Raw genomic sequence first — 20721 nt, 5'->3', positions numbered from 1 at the left:
GAATTTGTGATCCTTCTGCCTCAGCCTTCCTAGCTGCTGCAATTACAGGCATGTGTGACTGTACCCTGCTAGGTTCAGACTTCTGTAGTGGTATTTTATGAGTTCAAATCAATGACAGCTTTGTATATTTAACTCTCTTATTTACCTTCATCCCCATCCTGGTATCAGCTACTTAAAGTCATGCGTACTGGTTTGGGTAAGAACAACCTGTTCTGTAAGTGATTAGAGATGCTGTCTACCTCTTCACAGTTGTGTGATAATCTGGGTCATGTTTTAAAAATGGAAGGGTGATTAAGTAGAGGAGAGTCATAGCATTGTTTATCCAGAGTAATACTAGCTTTTTAACCTCATGCAGACTTCTAAAAAGTCTAAGGGGTCACCAATGCCTCCTTCTCATTTGAGATGTCTACCTAGCTTAATTAAACATAAGCATTAGTGCTAAAACTAGAAATTAAATTAATGAGATTCCAGGATGTTTACTACTGCTAATTATTTATGAATTATTTGTATGTCAAAAAAGTAGACCACAAATGATTCGTTGGGTCAAAAATCACAAGAAAGCTGGTTTATTTTATGGAAATCAGGTACACTTATTATTTAATTAAGTGTGTTATTTGTACAATCATTATATATATAATATATATCTTTTAAATAGTATAATTTAATAAATATGTATAACTAATATATATCAAATGGGTATAATATATACAAGAGAACTCTTTGTAGAGAAAACTTCATGTGTAGAGCTAAAGTCACCTGAATAGCTACAACTCACTTGATTTTATAAGAATAAATTTATAAAATAGACAGCTATTATTCCTATTTTATAAATGAGGAAACTAAGTTTTAGGGGGTTAAGTAACTTTTCCACAGAATATAGGAAGTTAATATTCCTTTTGTTACTCATTTGCCCAAAGTAGGGATACTACAGGAAAAGGTTGGAGACACTACATAAGAAAACAATTGGCATTGACTACAAATGTCATTGATGACCTAAAACATGAAGGAGTTTATTTCTCATTTTCTAAGCAGTTAAAGTGAGGAGTTAAGGGTACAAGCTCTGAGGTTAGCCTGGCTGTATTCAGAAGATTTCAACTTACTTCATTACGTACTATTTGTCAAATTATGTAAAGTGCAGTCAGGTTTCTAATCTGTAAATTAGAAACAGTAATAGTGTCTCTACTCTGGAGAATGCTGAATTAATTTAGGTAAAGAACATAACACAGGGCCTGGTAAAAGCTCAATAGATCTAAGATGTCAGTACTATTACTATACTGTTATTTCAAGTGAAAGATGACTCCTTACCTGAGGCCCGGGTGGAGCGAATGCTATCATAGAAATATAAGCAGCCATCCTTCAGAATGCAATAGTGCTGGACCCACAAGTCTGTGCTTCTATCCAGCTGGTGCAGGAGGCCCAGACACTCTGGGTTTTTAATGGCCAAAGGTGGAAGACTGCTGTTGTGCAGAGTAACATCCTCCCAGACATGGTTCTGAAGATGTAGCACAAAGGGATCATCTGAATGGTCATTCTGCTATTGACCTTTGTCAAAGCCATTGATTCCCAGAGACAGTGCCATCATGACCAAGTGTGTTTGATTTTGAGGAGACCACTGCCCCAAATGATTCTATTATTACAACAATCTGAATAGTTGAGCAATTAATCCAAAAACCTAAAACCCAAATTTACCCATTGACCATAGAGAACTCTTCTCCTTTTTCAAGTCCATAGACACCCCTTCTCTTTGACTTCTATTGTATTCTAAGAAAATCGAAAGATTATCAGGCAAAGAGCAGGAGGTTGTGAATAGAAAGGAAATGGAAATAAGCACCCCAGCAAAGATTTTTTTTTAATGCTTCTGCCTGTAATTGCTGGACCTGTTCTATTTTACTCACTGCTGGGGTTGTCCTTGTACATCTGTTCCTGGTATGTCCACAGTGACTAAAAACAGCCCCTGGTCCATGCTTTTCTTTATCTGTAACCTCCATTTGTGCAAAGGAACAAGTTAAATGCCCCAGGCTTGCTCAAGCTTTAGGCTTTCATGGCCAGTGATGTAATAGACTGATGATGATAAACTGGAATCCTCTACCCTGGAGGGCAGCCCTCAGTCCACAGGCATGAGACAAGCTCTTTCTGAGAACTCTGACTGAGGCTGGGGACACTGTGCTTTATCTTTTTATCAGAACCCTTGCTTATGCTTGCCAGTTTCTCTTCTTGTTTGAGTTTATTTTTGCCCTTTAGTTTTAACAAGGTAGTGCAAAAGATTTCAGGATGCAGAGCTTGCTGTATTCTTTTCTGTGAAGTGGCAGCCTGCTGGGAGTTTGGGTGTTCAGTTTTTCACTTTGCTGCAGACACTCTGAGTGCATTAGCAGAATAGATACCTCTTAAAAATATCGAGGCTCATTAGGATGATGCATTGGAGAGATGGATGAGTGCATTGAGTGTTGTGTTCCAGGCAAAATGAAACACATGTCCTGCTGTTTGTCATTTGATGATGTTTGTGATTGTTCTGAAAGGACAGTCATGAGACAAGGTATGTTCATACTCAATCTGAATTTTCCCAAATGCACAAGAACCAAAATATAGAGAGAACGTAATCGATGCTAAATGCCTTTTGCCTGCATGCCAATTTGTGAGGGATAAGCATATTTAAAGAAAATCTATAACCTCATTAGAAATCATATCCATAGCATAAAAATGAAACAATTGAGTATTAAAGCAATTTTTTTTTTCTCGACAAGGCTGTATATAGTACAAGCTCAGAAAGAGAACTATTGAATGCCTTAGGGGCTGAAGTGATGACTCACTTGCTGGTGTTGATGAAGTTATCTATCACTTTACAGGTAAACTCTAAATTAAAAATGATATTGCTTCAAAATTGGGAATCCTGAGTGGAAATGAATATTGAAAGTTGGCCTGATATGTCTATAGAACAACAATATGAGAATAAAGCACTGTATATCCAAATATAACGATAAAAAGTTGCTCAGCCACCAGTACCATCATGAGATACCTCTGAGATCTTATCCTTTGGGGGTGTAAAGAAAACAGCAACGTTGGTTTATTATCATGGGGAACTACTGGACTGCTCTGTGTGAAACAGAAATTCCACCCCATTTTGTGACTCCCTATTGAGTCTTACTGGGAAGGATGTCATACAAACCCCTGAAAATAAAAAGAACAGCAGGAATGCAAGCTTCCCCACAGGATCTGAGCAGAAAACCCTATTGACTTAACATCCTCTTTCTGAGCTTTTAGAACAGATCTAAGAAGTCCCTGGGTGGACTGCATGACATTTAACTTGTTCCTTTTCCCCTCTAAAAAGAAAAGCAAAATGAAGGCAGAGATAAATATCAAGGAAACCTTACCTGGTGAATAGGATGGGCCGCTTTTTCCATTGCCTCAAGCCACCTGCAAGACAGTAAAATGAAAGGAGCTATCCTTGGGGACTGGATTAGTGTCATTTAGAGGGGCTTGTTTTTGCCAAATCCACCATTCAGACAGAACAGTCCTGGGGCAAGGATGTATTTTATTGCACTAAGTTCTTGGGTGAAGGGCAACATATTCTTGCAAAATTAGGTTTACTATGTGACAAAATCCCACCTCCAATAGCTACATTAAAAATAAATTATTTCTATCCCCTCCTTAACTATTGTTTAATTAGTATCAGAGAGAAAAAATATTCATTCTTTATTTTTCCAAGGTATGAAATTTATTAACACCAGCAGACCTGATAATAATTGGTATATTAATGGTAAGGCACTGTCTATTAAAATATGGAAAGACTGGTAAACGCTCCATCCCGAGTCCTTTCCCCAAGTGTTCCTTGGACATAGTGGCCACCTTTAGTACAGCATTAGTGTCCATTCTTTTTTTTTGGGGGGGGGTAGGTACTGGGGATTGAACTCAGGGGTACTCAACAACTGACCCACATCCTCAGCCCTATTTTGTATTTTATTTAGGGTCTCACTGAATTGCTTAGCACCTCGCCATTACTGAGGCTGGCTTTGAACTTGCAATCCTCCTGTCTTAGCCTCCTAAGCCGGGCTTACAGGCATGCGCCACTGTGCCCAGCTTAGTGTTCATTCTTGAAGGTTGAATTTTCTTAGTCTTCCCTCCTTAGACAGACATGATTAGAAATCATATCCACTGCATAAAAATGAAACTACTCTAGTATTAAAGTGATTTTTTCCCTCAACAGTTAGCATGTTTATTATTGATAATAATAATACAATAATAATATTAATAATAATAATATTAATAATAATACAATATTTATTATTGATGGCAGACCTATCAAATGCCATCAATAATAAACTCTGCTGATCCACTGCCTTTCTTGTATTTACTCCCTCTCCTTCATTCTATCCACCCCTCACTCCAGATAAGCAGCATTTTCACTGCAAGTTTCCAGTTGATTTACTGGATTTCCCAGTGAACTCCATTACCTCTGGAAGACAGGATAAGTAATAATCATGGTGGCTGAATGGTCATAGCTTACAGGACACTTTCTTAGAAATTCACGCACACTTCTCCCTTTGGGTATTGTGTTCACAAAATGTCAACTGTGTTCATACTCCTCAAAACTATACAAATTAATTAATCAAGCTCATCTCAGTGTGGTGTATTAAGCTTCAATCCTTCTACATTATTTTTATACCTAAGACTATCAGTCTAATTAGCTTCAAATACATCTATCTGGCAGTTTTGGGGGATACTAGGTGTGAATTCTAGCAGTATTGAGGTTTTTTTTTTTTTCAGAAAATACAGAAATCTAAAGCAATTGAATTAGCAAAACATACTTATTTTCTTTAGAAATTCTCTTTGCAAAAAACCTGACGGCATAATGAAAAAAGTAATCTTCTCACACCTAAGGGAGAAAACAACCAACTTGTTGACTCATGCTATAAATTTGTCATTCCCTTTTCTACTTCAACTGCCAAGAATCTTTTTGGCTGTCATTGAAGAAGCATTTTTCCATTCAAAATGAAACTGGTAGGGTAAAAGATTAATGAATTACCTTTTCATTTCTTGGTTTGAAGTTGCACAGAGGCAAAGACTTCTATTTCCAGGTGGAGGGACACAGTTAAACACAAATGATTTTCCCAAGCTGCTATCAATACCAACTTCTGCACCTTCTAACTTTATTACCTCTAGAGGTGGCCACTTTCCTTCATCCTGTAATTCATAAGGAAGATGTTAAGTACTGATGCTGTAATTACATAGACAAGGGAGAAAATGAGAGAGAGAGAGAAGGAAGACTAAAATGATTGCTTTAAATTGATTATTTTGGTTCTGTCATGAAAATAAAAAAAAAAGGTTTTTGCAGGTGGCACATATTTCTTAATATAGTTCATGGAATTCCAAATTTTCTACCTGTGATATTTTTTCACATCATTTTTGAACACCCATTATTAATATGTGTTTCATTTATGACAACTTAGGAAAGTATCAATAATTATTAATGCCCATTTTTTTTCTATCAGAAATAAAGAACAGCAAAAGAATTAACATCACAAAATATACATGGTTGGTAGTAACATAACATCTCAACTTAGTACCTATAGTTATTGTATATTTTATGCTTATTGTGTGTCAGGCCTCTTCTAAATTCTTTACAACTGTTAATTGATTATCCTCACAAATGCAAACGAGGAAGTTACTCTTATCATACCCACAAGCTCAGTGAAACTGAAGAACATTTTTGGTTTTTTTTTTTTTTTTTTGGACTGGGGATTGAACCCAGGGCACTTTAACACTGAGCTACATCTCCAGCCCCTTTTATATTTTTGAGACAGAATCTTGTTGTTTGGGGACTTTTAATTGCTAAGGCTAACCTTGAACTTGCGATCCTCCTGCCTCAGTGTCCTAAGTCACTAGGATTACATGCAAGAACATTTTTCTTTAAAGGACAGTCCTTTAACATACCATGATACTCATGTAAACTGAAAATCATTTTGTAGTAAGTCTTTTCTTATTTGTACTTATTTTACAATTATTTCCCAAAACATCCTGTCCACTATACATATTTGTTCTAAAAATATCTACTGTAGATATAATTTACATACCATGAAGCCATTCATTCTACAAGTACAACTCAATGGTTTAAGTTAAATTTATATTTAGGAAATTAGCATCATAATTCAATTTCAGAACTTTCCCATTAACCCTAAAATTTCCTCTGAGACTATTTGTAAATTGCAACTATCTCCTTCCTATCAAAAACAACCAAAGACATATTTTCTATGTTTATATAGTTGCAACTTCTGGACATTTAATACAAGTGGAATTACAAAATATGTAATCTTTTGTGACTGATTGCTTTCACTTAGTGTAATGTTTTCAAGTTTCTTCTATGTTGTAGCACTTATCAATATGTCATTTCCTTTTATTGCTGAATTATATTCTGTTGCATGGATATGCCACATTTCATTTATCCATGCCCAAATTGATGACATTTTTTTCAGTTTTGTGCTATTTTGAATAACACTGCTATGAATATTTGCACATATATCTTGGATATATGCTTTCATTTCTCTTTCATAGGTAACTAAGAGTGAATTTTCTGGGTCATATGGTAAGTTTATTTTCAACTTTACAAGAAATGGGCAAATTATGTTCCCAAGTGACTGTACCATTCTACATTTCCCCCACCACAGAATGGATTTCCCAGATTCTCTACACCCTCATAATAATCAGCAATGTTTGTATTTTTGATAGACACCCTACTACGTGTATGGTGGTATCTCATTTTCTAAAGGCAGATAATGTAGAACACCATGTAATATGCTTATTGACTATTGAAATGTCTTCTTTGGTGAAATGTCTCTTGTTTAGTCAGTGTTTTTCAAATATTTCATGAGAAAAATATTTTCTGAGAAATCAAGTAATAAATGAAACAGAGAACTTAATGCCTGGTATAATAGCTCTGTGTTCCTATATGACATCTATCAAATTTCTGATTTCTTGAGTCACTGGAATTTGGGGACTTCTGGCTCTAGAGTCAGCAGTTGATGGTTGTGATATTCAACATCCAGGTGTCAGAGTATCTCCTGATACCATTAGCTTTCCTGAAATAGCACAGAGTCTAAAATTTTTATCTGCTTTGTTTTATATCGGAAAGTTGGCATATCTTATAATAATAATAGTGCATGGCCAGTAATATATTAGGAACTAGAAGAATATATTTTCATTTGCTTTAATGAGGATAAAGACCATGTGCCTATACAAAGAGGCTAATTTTTTATCCTTTTCCTTTTTCTTAAATGACAAAAATATATAAAAATGAAGCTTGGAGGTTTTACTCTGTTGGTAAGAGATTGGTATGTTCATTTGCTAAAAGCAGATACTCACTGGGTCTGCTTTCTGTGGACCCATTTTACAGATAGGATGGTACAGTGTATTGGCCTCTGTGTCAGTGCTGTTTAGTCTCACTCTACTGCCAGTACTCTCTCACATCCTTTGCTGTAGAATTCATAAAGGTTCACTTATACATCTCATGACACACAGCCAAGAATAGTACCTCAAGTCATGAGCAGAAACAGAGACTGTTTCCCCTCTGCTCAAGTTTCTTCTGTTTTAGAAAATGGATTACCGAGTGAGCTGTATTTAAAAACGAGGGCTACTCTCTCTTCCACGTTCTCCATCATGGCCCAGATTCCACTTTTACTAATCTCAGCTGCTGCCTCATTGCCCCTGTTTATGAGCCTGCTCTGGCCCTTGGAGCAGCTGCAGTAAAACCATGGTCACAGAGCCTGGCTCACAGGGGTCGGTGCTCCTGCAGCTGCACTGACTCATCCTACTTTTTTTCCTCTCAGTTTCAACATCCCAGGCACCTTTAAATTGCACTCTTGTGGAGATGCAGATGTTAAGAAAAGGTTGTCCATTTAGCCTAATCCTAATGCTGCCTGGATGATGGTGCCACATTCTCCAATCAGATGTTTTCTAGAGATAAAGGACAATTAGAATCCCTCTTGTACTTCACTGTCATGCCCCTGAGGCTTTTAACTCGTCCCTTAAGCAAAACTCTATCCCTTAGTTTGGCAATGAATATTAAACTGGTTCTGTTTGATTTCCTCCCAACAGCTCTGCCAAAAGTCCCTCTTCTGTCAGTGCTAGAACAATGAAGATTTCTTTAAGACTCTGGTTTCCCCACAATTTTACATTTTCCTGTCCAAGGCGCAGAAATTCTTTAACTCCAATTTTCTATTCTTGAGCCAAGTCATAGATGCAGCTGCTTCATGTGTGCAGGATTGATTAAAATGGCAGGGATGCTGGAGGGATTTATCAAGGAATTGTTTCATGATGTCCAGAAGCTATAGACTGAGAATAAGGGAATTTGGGCTGTTCATGCCAGATGGCACTGGGTGATGTTGACATTGTCTATCATGGAGAGAATACTTCTGCAGAAATAATCCCAAAGGTCAGGATGTTCAGAAAAAGGGAACAGTAAGCAATAATAATGACAAAAACTCAACCCAGAGTGAATCCACTTCTAAATTAAATTATTTCTTCAGAGAAAAATACAGACAAGGACATTTGTATCTTTCTGCAATCTGGCTCTGCTAAAATAAAATTACCTACACATATTTTTGAATCATTTGCTTTGGTCAAAATTTTGGTTTAAATATGCTAGAAATTATTTGTTGATGTCAGACCTCCTAGTCTAAGAGAAGAGAAAATGTGGGGACACTGTACTGATATGTTTCATTTTATCCAGAGACACAGCCATGAAAATCCACAAACTAAGGAGGTGGGAAAGGCATCTTTAGCTATGGGAGAGATCTAATTCTCAGTGGGGAAAACAGAGCCAAGATAAATTTAGAGGGAAGAAAAAGCATGTCCTAAAGCAAAACATCACATGAAAGGGTACATGAAATACACAGCTAGGGAGCTCTATTTAAAGCTGGAAGGTTGAAGCAAATTGAGGAATGTGTGTCCCTCCGAGCCTTATTAATGATGCTGAGAGCCCTTTATCTCTAGGTGGCAATTTAAAGTCATCCCCTCCTTGTCAGTGACTGAAACCATCACTCCTAGATAGCTATGAGATGATGGCCTCTGTCCATGTCACAGCTGATGGGATCAGGAGAGCAGCAAAACTACATGGGAAAAAGGAAAGAGACATAAAAGAGTGATTTCACTTTTGCTATCTTTGTTCTGTGAATAAATAAGTCTTGGCTCTCAGAGCACTGGAGACCCTCATTATACCACTCAAGATTATTTATGTATGCAAACATTTATGTATGTATGTATTTATTTATGCTTTCTTACCCCACCCCCTCCAGGTAGGCAGGATGGAAAAGGATGGAAAAGATTAGAAAACTGAAGGTAAAATAAATAGGCAAATGAGACCCTTGTTCATGGACAATACTGGGTTTCCTGTCAAAGCTTTACAGATTTGACATTTCTCTTTTACTTTGATCAAAGAATTGAAATGAATACAATTCCAGGACTTCCAAAGTTGCAGCAATTCTGCAACATCAGAAGACAAGTACTTACATTAGATATTTAATCCTTAAGTATAGTTCTGATTCCCTGTTTTTAGAAAAATGCCTGACTGCATATGTGACATCAGCAGAGGTAACTGGCTGCAAACTCAGAATTTTGTGCTTTCCTTTTCAGCTTTCCTGGAGTAGGGAATCATGTTTTAGGAGTGATAAATACATGCTGGCTGCACCATGTTGTTTCCTGGCACCAAGGAGACTCCAGGCTCCAGGAAACACTGGCAACCCTTGCAACTGAATGAGTTCATCTGTACCAGACCAGTGATGATCCTGTGCCCAGACAGACAGGCTTCCGCTGGAAAAATAGCCAAGGAGAGGGGTGCCAGTGTACTGGAGTCTGGGCTGCCAGGGCTCCACAGCTTTGAAGAGACATTTCTGGCCTCAATCACATGGCTTATTTGTCACCATTTTTCTTGGCTCCTAAACCATCCCTTAGAGTATGACAATTACCACCCAATACTTTTTTTTAAACTTTTTATTGTTGGTTGTTCAAAACATTACATAGTTCTTGACATATCATATTTCACACTTTGATTCAAGTGGGTTATGAACTCCCATTTTTACCCCGTATACAGATTGCAGAATCATATCAGTTACACATCCATTGATTTACATGTTGCCATACTAGTGTCTGTTGTATTCTGCTGCCTTTCCTATCCTCTACTATCCCCCCTCCCCTCCCCTCCCCTCCCCTCCCCTCTTCTCTCTCTACCCCCTCTACTGTCATTCACCCAATACTTTTTTCATAGCAGAAAGACTCTGAAGGGTGACACTGAGACATAGTCATGACCTTGTTGGCAGTCAGAGTTGCAAGGTCAACTGAAAAAGGCCTTCATTCTGCATCTTAAACTCAATTACATAGTTATCCTAATAGGTTGCCTGCTTAACTTAGTGTATGGTGTAGTTCCTCTTATCTTGGGAGGGTACATTCCAAGAACCCCAGTGAATACCTGAAAGACACACAGACACACACACACACACACACACACACATTTTTTATATGCCCTTCAGCATTACCACATCCTACTAGAGTTAATTTGTTATTCCGTGTTTAGTATGCCAGTACCTCCTTTGCATCACTACTCTTATACTTCAGACCATTATTAACCAAAATAAAATTAACCCAAGTTCTGTAATACAATAATAGGGGATCTGATGATCAAGTTGGCTACTAAGTGATTAATAGGTGGTAGCATGGACAGTGTTGATATGCTGAACAAAGGGATGATTCATATCCTGAGTAGGATGAAACTGGACAATGTGAGATTTCATCATGTTAATCAGAATGGCATGCAATTGTAAATTTATGAATTGTTTATTTCTGGAATTTTCCATTTGGGATTTTTGGAACACAACTGACCATGGGTAACTTAAATCTTGTAGAGTGAAACTGTGGATAAGTGAAGACAGTTGATTATTCATTTTTAGATGGATTCTAAAGCTAGAAAACATGGGGCATACCATTTACTAGGTCATTTATGTGACCTTAGGCAAATTACTTAATCTTTCTGTACCTCAACTTTCTGATCTTTAAAATGGGATTGTTCGAAGGATTGAGTTAATATATGCATAAAGTGTTCAGAACATTGTGTGGCTCTTCAAAAGTGATGTTAGCTTCCATTATTACAGAGAAATTTGATAAGAGTGATAATCTAAAGAAACAATTACCCAAGAAGCATTAATATGGATAACAGTGTACCTTTATTTAAAATAAGCTTCTCTCTATATATATTTTTTCCCCTCTAACAATTACAGACCTCATGAACAAGGGGAAAAGCTTAATCTCTGTTAATTTCAGTATCTTCATTTGTAAAATGGGGCTGAGAACATGTTTCTTTGAGAGGATAAGACCATGTATGTAAAGTGTTTGTCATATAATAACTATTCAATGAAGGTTGTTTTTTTCCCCCATTTGGGGTTCCCTTTAAGTTTGTGTATAAACAAAAATCACCAAAATATTCCTAGGAGTCAAACAAGCTGTGTTTAAAAAAAAAAAATCTTGCTTCAGCATCAGTGATGGTCATTTCTGGGAGGAAGGCTGGTCTGGGGCCAGGGTGGGGTGAGCATGTAGTGGGAGTTGGTTGGAGGGAAACATGGCAGAGAGGGGAGGGAGGCTGGGTGGCTTGACTTTTCTATCTTAAACTCTCTTTGACACTCTTTTGTCTTTCTCTCTTCTCTCAATCTCTCTCTCTCTCTCTCTCTCTCTCTCTCTCTCTCTCTCTCTCACACACACACACACACACACACAACACACACACAAACATACACAACACACACACACACACACCCATCTTTGTTTTTGTGTTTTCTGAAGAACACTGAAAAAATTATACTCTTGTTATTTCTCCTTCTTCCTCCTCCTCCTTCTTTTCCCCCTTCTCACCCCCCAACCTTGTTCACCTGTTTTCTTTCTTTTGGTGGTACTGGAGTACTGAATCCTAGGCCTCAGGAGTACCAAACAAAACTGTACCACTAAGCTACAACTCAGCCTCACTGTGTTGTTTCTATTTCCTGAATGAATCCGGACTGATACTAATGGACATATCAAAAATATCCAATGGAAGCTCTCCAATTGATTCCGATGCCCCTTTATAATTTGGTTCCATCATATCTATCAGATTTCATTAATCAGTGGCAGAGCACTTGCCTAGCATGTGTGAGGCACTGGGTTCGATCCTCAGCACCACATAAAAATAAATAGAAATATCGTGTCTATCTACAACTAAAACAAATATTTAAAATTTTTTCATTAATCATCATCTGTCCTAGATTACATCATACTCATTCCTTCTCTGCCTGTGCTCAAGTCCCCCTCATCATTTCATTCATGCTCCCATTTCTTCTCCTTCATGGACATCCTAACTATTCTTCAAGGTCCAGTTCAAATTTCTCTTCCTTTGTGAAATATTCTTTGCTTCCTATAGGTATTACCAACCAGTTTCTCTCTTCCTACACAATATGCTCATGCCACAAAATTGAGTGCCTTGTGCATATTTTCTTTGTAACATTTCCACGATTGAACTATTATTATGCACCACACACTAAACTATGAAACTGGGAAACAGGATGAGTGATGATGCTGATGATAATTGGTTTCCTGAGTGTGAATTACTTTCCAGATATTTTTATGTTATCTTATTTAATTCTTAAGATTTTTATAGGATAAATTACTCCTCACATTTTATATATGAAAAAACTGGGGCATAGCGTTTCTTGTCCATGTGCATGCAGTAAAACAGTCTTTGGGAAAGCAGCAATTCAACACAGGGTGAGCCTGAGACTCCTTTCTGCAAGGTCATAGGTATCATTCATAGAAATGTTTGTAGGGGAAAGCTTGCTGGAAGGGACCAATTAAGGAGTGAATTTAAAATTTTAAATCTTATTTTTAATTAAAGATCATGATAAAATATATACTACATAAAATTTATCATTTTAAAGATTTTAAAGTGTAGTCATAACCATGGCTACAGAACTTCAGAACTTTCTTTATCTTCCCAAACTTAAACCCTATATTCATCAATAATAACTCCCCACCCTCTGCCACCTGTCCCCAGTCCCTGGAAATTGCCATTCTACTTCCTGTCTCTATGAATTTGACTACTTAGGTACCCCACATAAGTGGAATTATACCATATTTACATTTTTGTGATTAGCTTACTATGCTCAGCATAATGTCTTCAAGGTCATCCATATTATAGAATTTGTTGGAACTTTCTTCCTTGTTAAGACTGAATAATATGCTACTATATGCATATACCATACTTTGTTACTCACCTAACCATGAATGGAAACGTAGGTTGCTTCCATCTTTTGACTATTATGGATAATGCTGCTATGAACATGGTGTACAAACAACTACCCAAGTCCCTGGTTTCATTTTTCTTGGGGCATGTACCCAGAAGTAGAATTTCTTGATTATATGGTAATCCTGTTGAATTTTCTGAAGAACTGCCATATTTTATTTCATAGGGATTGCACCATTTTACATTCCCACCAGCAGTGTATAAGTGTCCAATTTTTCCTCATCCTTGCCAACACTTGTTATTTCCGTTTTTTTTTTAAATAATAGCTATTCTAATGAGAATGGAGTGATATCTCACTGTGGTCTTAATTTGCTTTTCCCTAATGATTAGTGGCATTGTTCATCTTTTCATGTGCTTGTGGGAAATTTCCACATCTTTGGAGAAATTGCTACTCAACTCTTTTGCTGATTTTTTAATCATGTTGCTTTTTAATTAATAAAATCTTAATAGACAAATAAAACTCATATTGTCATGTACAACAAGATGCTTATATATATATATATATATATATATATATATTCATTGAGGAATGGCTAAATTTAAGTAACAAATGTGTTACCTCACATACTTCTCACTTTTTGTGGAGAGAACACTGTAAAAATCTACTTAGTTATTTTTACAATTTAATTATCTCTTCTGGGAGATTCTTCATCCAATAATATATGTATGGGTCTGTGCACTCCCCTAACAGCTACTATATAATTAAAGGGTTTCTTCTTTCTCTGAGAAATCAAATGAGATTAGCAAACTGGGAATATGGTTTATTGTCCTGATGTAAGATACCATAAGATCAGGGTATCCCCTTTTTAGAAGATAGACAGAGGTATAAAAACAAGGGAAGAAAAAACAATATATGCTAAATTGTGAGAAATCTCTTTGTGCATATGAAAATTAAAGCTATCTTCTGATTTAGTATTTCTAATGAATAACAGAATCCTTCCCACTGAACCTACCTCAGCTGAGAGAACCCATCCTGTGATTCACTGTGAAAACCTACAGAGGTAATACAAAGGATTGGAACCCTCTCTGTCCTTGTACTAGTTCCTTCATCATGCCCACAGAATTAACTGGAATTTCTAGCAAACTCCTTTCTGTCTAATCTCAAGAAATCTTCTCAATGGTTCAGATATTAGACAAAAAGGAAACTTTTATCAGCATAGTGATAAGAGTAGTGTAGTTGATTTACAAACACTGTTTAGCTTTGTCTTAAGTGAAGACTAAAATGGCAGCAGAATAACTCTTTATTCCTGATTCTTCTTCATATCTTGAAATTTGCCTTACTATTCCTTTTTGATTTTGGCTAGGTTATAAAACACTCTACTATGGGGGTCACATTATCTTCATTCTACAAATGAGGAGATGGAGGCAATTTTTGACTAAGGAAATACCATAAATAGGTGGTAAAGCAGGATATGAACAGAGGTTTATCTAACCACAAAATTAGACTGTCTCCACAAAATGAGATTTATCTCATAAGGGACAAATGTGCAAAAATGCCACAGTCTCATTAACCCTGGAGGTTAGGGATATCATTATCTCCATCTTACAGTGGAGGATAAAGCCTTAGAGAAGCTTCTTGAATTAACCATGTCCACTAAGGTAGTCAGAAGCTGAGTAGTATCTTTATGACTTAGAGCTGGTGTTCAATCTCTTGTTAGCTGCTATTTCATCTGGTCTTATGGACTCATATAGATATAAGCTCCATCAGATCAGGATTAGGTGTTTTTCCCCAGATAGTAGGTAAGACATCACTGAGTCCCAAGGAAATGCTCTTTTAAACACACATTGATGCAGGTGGACAACTGTTAAGGGGTCCATAATCCTAATATCCATCATGAAGATTTCTTATGGTACCTTGTTGTATTTCTTAGCAACAGTTTCTTTTAACTTTTATAGAAGTAAGTCCCCTTAATTCTTTTTTTTCAAGCAGTTTCTCCCTCTCCCTGGAATTGGGTAAAGAGCACTTGTCTGATGGCTTTGGCCTTCTTTCCACCCTCAAGGCCCCACTAAGATAGAAAACTATTCTCTTGGGACACGCTGTTCTGAACAGATGGACTGAGCCAAAAGGAGGCCTGGCTTTAGACTGGCGTGAAGAAGTGGAAAAGGGATTCTAATCACTGACTGTACCAGGGCTTTAGGATGTTCTGTAGCTTTATTAATATGTAGCACATTTTCACAGAAGCAGAATTGACTAGGTATTAATTTTCCCTTCAGTGGAAAAACACTTTTAACCTCAAAACTAAGTGATATTCTCTCATAAAACATTTTAACTCTATGAGCACTAATTTTATTCCACTCTCACAAAATCTAAAAAAAAAAAAAAGATGAATCCTACTAGAGTGCTATAGCTGAGAGACAATATTCCATGGAATAGGAGACTGTGGTTTATTGAAAATAAGATCAATAAGGAATGAATACCTTTAATTTTCTGCCTATTTTGTTCTAAGGATTCTACTAGATGCATTAGATGTTGATACATATAGTACCAACAATATCTTCTTATGATCTATATCATCACCTTTTATGCCAAGTTGAATTATGCAAATTTGGATTAGCATTATGTAAACATCAGGCACAAAATCAGAAATAAACTGAATACCCTCAAATTAAATTTAAAAATTGATGAGTATTTTGAAGCACCCATGTGGGCCAAGAAAACTTAGTTCACTCTATTGGCACAGATATTGCTCCTTTATCTGGCAATGAAAATACCTGTCGTTCTTTGTCAAGATTAATTTTGAATTCCATTAGCACTTGGGAATGTATTCCTTGCCAAAACTGCAATTGTCTCAAATTGTAATTCCAGAAAGTATAAGGCAGTATATTCCTTCTACGTAGTGAATAATCAATAAATAATCATTTGGTTGATTTGACAGGACCAGACAAGATAAAAGGGAAGTGCAGTCAGGCAGAAGCTGGTTAGTCCTATGCCTTTGGAATGTGAGACTGTCCACTCTTCTTTCATTCCTTCCTAGATCATGGCCAAGGTTTGGGATTCCAGCTGAGGCTGCATGATAATATGTGATGTCCAACTGAGTACCATTTAGACCCTTTAATTTTTTTTAAAAAAATTAAGTTCTAATTAGTTATACATGACAGTAGAATGCATTTTAGACACTTTGATTTTATCTTCTTAGTTTCACTCTTGAATTCTTTCCCCTTTCCCTCACCCCTCCCTTTCTTTTTAACTTCCTTTCTTTCTTTTCTTTCCCTCCTTCCAAAAAATATCATGGGCATGATAGCTCTTTGCACATAATCTTGTATTTTCAAATAATAGTAAATCACAGGAATTTGAAAAAAAAATAGTCATCCCTCCATATCTATGAGGGATTGGCTTCAAGATAGATCCCTTGGGGATATCAAAATCTGAGGATGGTGTAGTCTATGCATTTAACCTATGCACATCCTTCCATATTCTTTGAATAATGTCTAGGTTGCTTAAAATACCTAGTGCAACATAATATCTATGTAAATGGTTGAACTGTGATTTTTAGGTAGTAATAACAAGAAAAATGTCTGTAAATATTCAGTACAGACACCATTTTTTCCCAAATATTTTTGATCTGTAATTGGTTGAATCTGAGGAGATGGAAGGCCAATTGAAATAACAGAGTGCACCTGTCACTCAGTTTATCCCAATGGTAACATCTTCTATAACTATAGTAACAAATGAATTTTTGAAGTGTAGGAGCAGTTCACTGAGTTTAGTGCTCAGGAAAAATGTATAACAAGATGCAGTGATCTTTTCCTCTGGTCTAAAACTAGGGAAGGTATCATGAGTGTGCATCCAGTGTCTTTGTACAAAACCCCACTAGCAGAAGGATGTACACTGCATCTTAAATTTTTTAATAATTTTATCTTTGAATCTATATTTTGCAAGCAAATTAAGGTGAAGCATGTACGGTGAGCTTTGCACTTCTGTTCATGTGTGGTTTTACCTCTCTTCCTCCCTGGCATAGTCTTGGCCTTTTGCTCCCAACTCCTGAACAGTGACCAGTGCTGACCTCCTTCCCTGGCAAGATGCTGGTTGTGGGTGCAAGAAGGTTAAGGTGGGGAAACAACTCCATAGGAGCTTGCACTTGCTTGTCAGACATACTGCCCTGGGAAGCACAGTGTTAGAAAACAAATTCAAAAGCAGCATGACAGATCAAGGCAGGGATGGCAAGTGAAACAAAAGAAAAGTTTCCAGTCAGCATTTTTATAAAGGGGCCCAAAATTTTCATTTTGCACAGGACTGCACATGTCATATTGCCAGTCTTCCTTAATACTATTTTATAGCCCAGGCTTCTACAAGAAACTTAGGCATGAAGATGAATATTTATCAGGAAATAAGAAACTTTAATAGATGCTTAGAAGAATACTTGTTCATGGAAGGAGAAAATGGTTTCCACTAATGCCAGAGAAATCTTCCAACAGCATATTCTCATCAGATCATTGAATGCTCTAACTGCAGAGCCTTTGTTTAAGAACACAAACCACAGCCAGAGCTGGCTTTTGGGAACGCTTCATAAATAATAGACCCTGATCCTAACTCCTGGATTTCAGATTTCACCAGACCTTGATTCAAATCCATGCTTGCTTCCAAATAAATGAAGTTCATGCTTTCCCAGTTCAGCACTTTTACTTATGCCGTTTTTGCCCATTCTTTGAGCCTAAACTATCACTTCTTTCAGGAAGTTCCCAGACTGTGCCACCCCATCACCCCATAGCCTTCACTTTTCACTTGCCTATGCCGCTCTAGTTCTAGGACTTAATGACTAGACTGTGTTGCCAGAGAGAAAGCATTTACTGGCTCTCAGATAAATTCCATGCCATCCCATTCCTGGTCTATCAATTCTATTTATCCATCTTAAAGTTATATATATATGTATATATTTTAAACAAGGTGTAATGACGATCTCTTCCCATGACAAAAGAACCTTGTTAATTTTCTTCACTTCTGCGTCCTTGGTGACTTAAACTGTGCCTAATATATATTTGTTGATTAAAAGAAGAATGCTTTTTCTCCTCCAAACCCCGGAGCATACCGTGTCATATTTATTGTACATGTTTTCTTCTCCTTTTCTATGCTATTAACTTCTTGAGGGTGAGGAATGATACATTTTCATCTTCCACAATGTCTTGGAGAGACTTAGCCTTCTCTAAGTCTCCCTTGAATAAATATATAAATATAAATGGTGCTGAAGTAGAACATTTCTTTTATTTTACAGAACAACTGGACCCAGCATTAAGCCAGAGAGATCAAAACTAATTACTAGAACACTGGGCACATGCCATTTAGCATTCACTGCGCCTGTACTGAGGTCGGCCTTGAAAAAGTGTGTAATCAACTAATGGCACACAGCGTTCTGAGTGATCTCTGTATTCATTGTGGTGCCATTCTCTTTAGGAAATTGGTTGTCTTTGTGGCATATGGGATAAAATGTTTCCCAAAATAGAGACAAGGAATGAGGTTCAGTTATTATGAGAGATCAGAACAAGAGGGCACCTTCTTCATGAACACTGGGCATTTGTGTTATTCTTTGAGCAAAGAATTTTGTTTCTCATAATGGATAAACATGGACATACTCACCTGTATGTCATTTGGGGCATCTAGGGCTTGTAGCAAGGATAAGGCAAGTCATTAATCTGGAGAGCGAGTGACAGGTTTGGCACAGTGATGGGACCATTCAATCAAAATAGCGTATGAAAAAAAAATCATCTGTTCTGCTTATTCTGAGCAAGGAGAACATGAGACCCACTGACCATCTCAGCTGGGTTGAGATGAGGCATTGTAAGCCCTAAGATAGAATCTGAAGTCAGAAAAGACCCCCCAGGCAAGAGAAAAGAGAGCAATTATGCACATGGTTTAAAGATTTGGAGGCCATGTAGAGAAAGGGAACTGAAATGTTTTGAAACTCATTTACGCAATTCCCTCTTCCCTCACCTCAGAAAAGGGGTTCTCACTGGTAACCCCAAGCCCTTGTGGCTTCCCACAGACACTGCTATTGCTCATGCTGAACATATAGATGGCTCCTGGTGGGAAGACTCTGATGAGACTCTAGTGGTTTCTTTCTTAGGGAAAGTTAGTGGATTCAGGAGGGATTTTGGAGGTGGGCACCATGAACTACACAGAAAAAAATATAACAACTATTGAAAACTGGAAGAAATGAGAATCATGCTGCAGGACTCAAGGCAGGTTTGCTGTGGTCAGATACCTCCTCAGAAAGCCCATATGGGCTAGAGGCAATGATGGAGAAAGGTGTGTAATGCTGTGTGATGCATCAGGGTTGGGAGATATGATTTTAAAAATTCTGCAGGCAAGGGCTGGGAAGGCTTATGTGTGGTCCTCTTTTTGGGAAAAAATGCCCACTGTGTGGCACAGGAAGCACTGCTGGTCTTGTGGATTTCCCATATTCTTCCAGTCTTGTTTCTCTTCAGTCCTCCACCTGGCATTTTAGATATCTCTGGCTACAGTGAGAGGGCAATGGTCAGAAGGTACAGCCTGACATATCCATGGAGAAGTGTCTTACTGCATTCAGGCAGGTGAGCCCCTGAACTGCATGGTCTAAGGAGTGGAAAATGGTACTCAGATTGGTCTGATAAATGGTACTTGGTAAGAAAGTCATTACTTTTTCTCTATTTTTCACTATGAAGAGTATCATTCTTGATTCATGTAAAAAGAAAATTCTGTGTAGCCTGGAATTAGCCCCCAAACACATTTTTCTCCTCAAAGGCATCCACTGTTTTTGTGCTCACTGCCATCTTTGGCCTTATTTTTCTACTCTTCAGGGAAGTAGAGAGCAAAGTTTGCCTTTAGACTGGTCCAGTGAGGGCTGTGAGCTAGGTTTTTCCATTGGCAAGATGTTCCTGGCTGTTAAATAAATAATTTATTTGTCAAATCATTCACCTAGTAAAACAGCACTTGCTTTCTAAGACTGATGTCTCTACACTGCCAAATAGTACCCAGGGGTCTCAGCTCCTGCCAAACCAAAGAGCGGCTTAGGAGCTAAGGGAATCTGGCAAGTCCTATTAGCTCTACCTCCAAAATTCATTTCCAGCACGTGTCCTTACCTCAGATCTATGACACAGGCCCACTGTGTGTGCACTGCTGTAACGGCATCTCTACCAGCCTCCTACTTTCATCCTTTATCCCCCTTGAAGACTTTCTCCATGGCAGCCATAGGCATTGCATCACTTTCCTAGTGCCACTATAACACATCTGGACAAATAAACTGGCTTAAAATGACAGTAATGCATTGTCTTATTGTTTTAAAATTCTGAAATTATTTTCAATGAGGCTAAAAATCAAAATTTTGTTAGGGGTCCAATCTTTCTGGAGGCTCAAGGTGAGAATCCACTTCCTTATCTTCTCCAGCTCTCGGGCCCCCATCACTCCAAACTCTGCTTCTGTTGTTACATCTTTCTCTGAGTCT

The 20721-nt window shown here is 37.5% G+C and overlaps 1 protein-coding gene across 1 annotated transcript in view; it reads right to left on the bottom strand.

The window, feature by feature from the left end:
* The window catches only part of LOC124103734 (uncharacterized), a 110120-nt gene that overhangs the window by 10184 nt on the left and 79215 nt on the right, over positions 1–20721 (bottom strand). The window contains exons 9-11 of the mRNA XM_046460441.2: positions 5021–5178; positions 3369–3411; positions 1306–1492 (exon numbers count right to left, since the gene is read on the bottom strand). Of these exons, the coding sequence (XP_046316397.1) occupies positions 1306–1492; positions 3369–3411; positions 5021–5178 (388 nt within the window). The remainder of the gene's footprint in view (positions 1–1305; positions 1493–3368; positions 3412–5020; positions 5179–20721) is intronic.

Source organism: Marmota monax, unplaced genomic scaffold, assembly GCF_021218885.2.
Source record: "Marmota monax isolate L192 unplaced genomic scaffold, Marmota_monax_Labrador192_F-V1.1 WCK01_AAM20220418_F8-fsc00006, whole genome shotgun sequence".
Classification (NCBI taxonomy): domain Eukaryota; kingdom Metazoa; phylum Chordata; class Mammalia; order Rodentia; family Sciuridae; genus Marmota; species Marmota monax.
The sequence above is the reverse complement of the archived record's forward strand: the minus strand, read 5'-3'. Positions and strand labels throughout refer to the sequence as shown.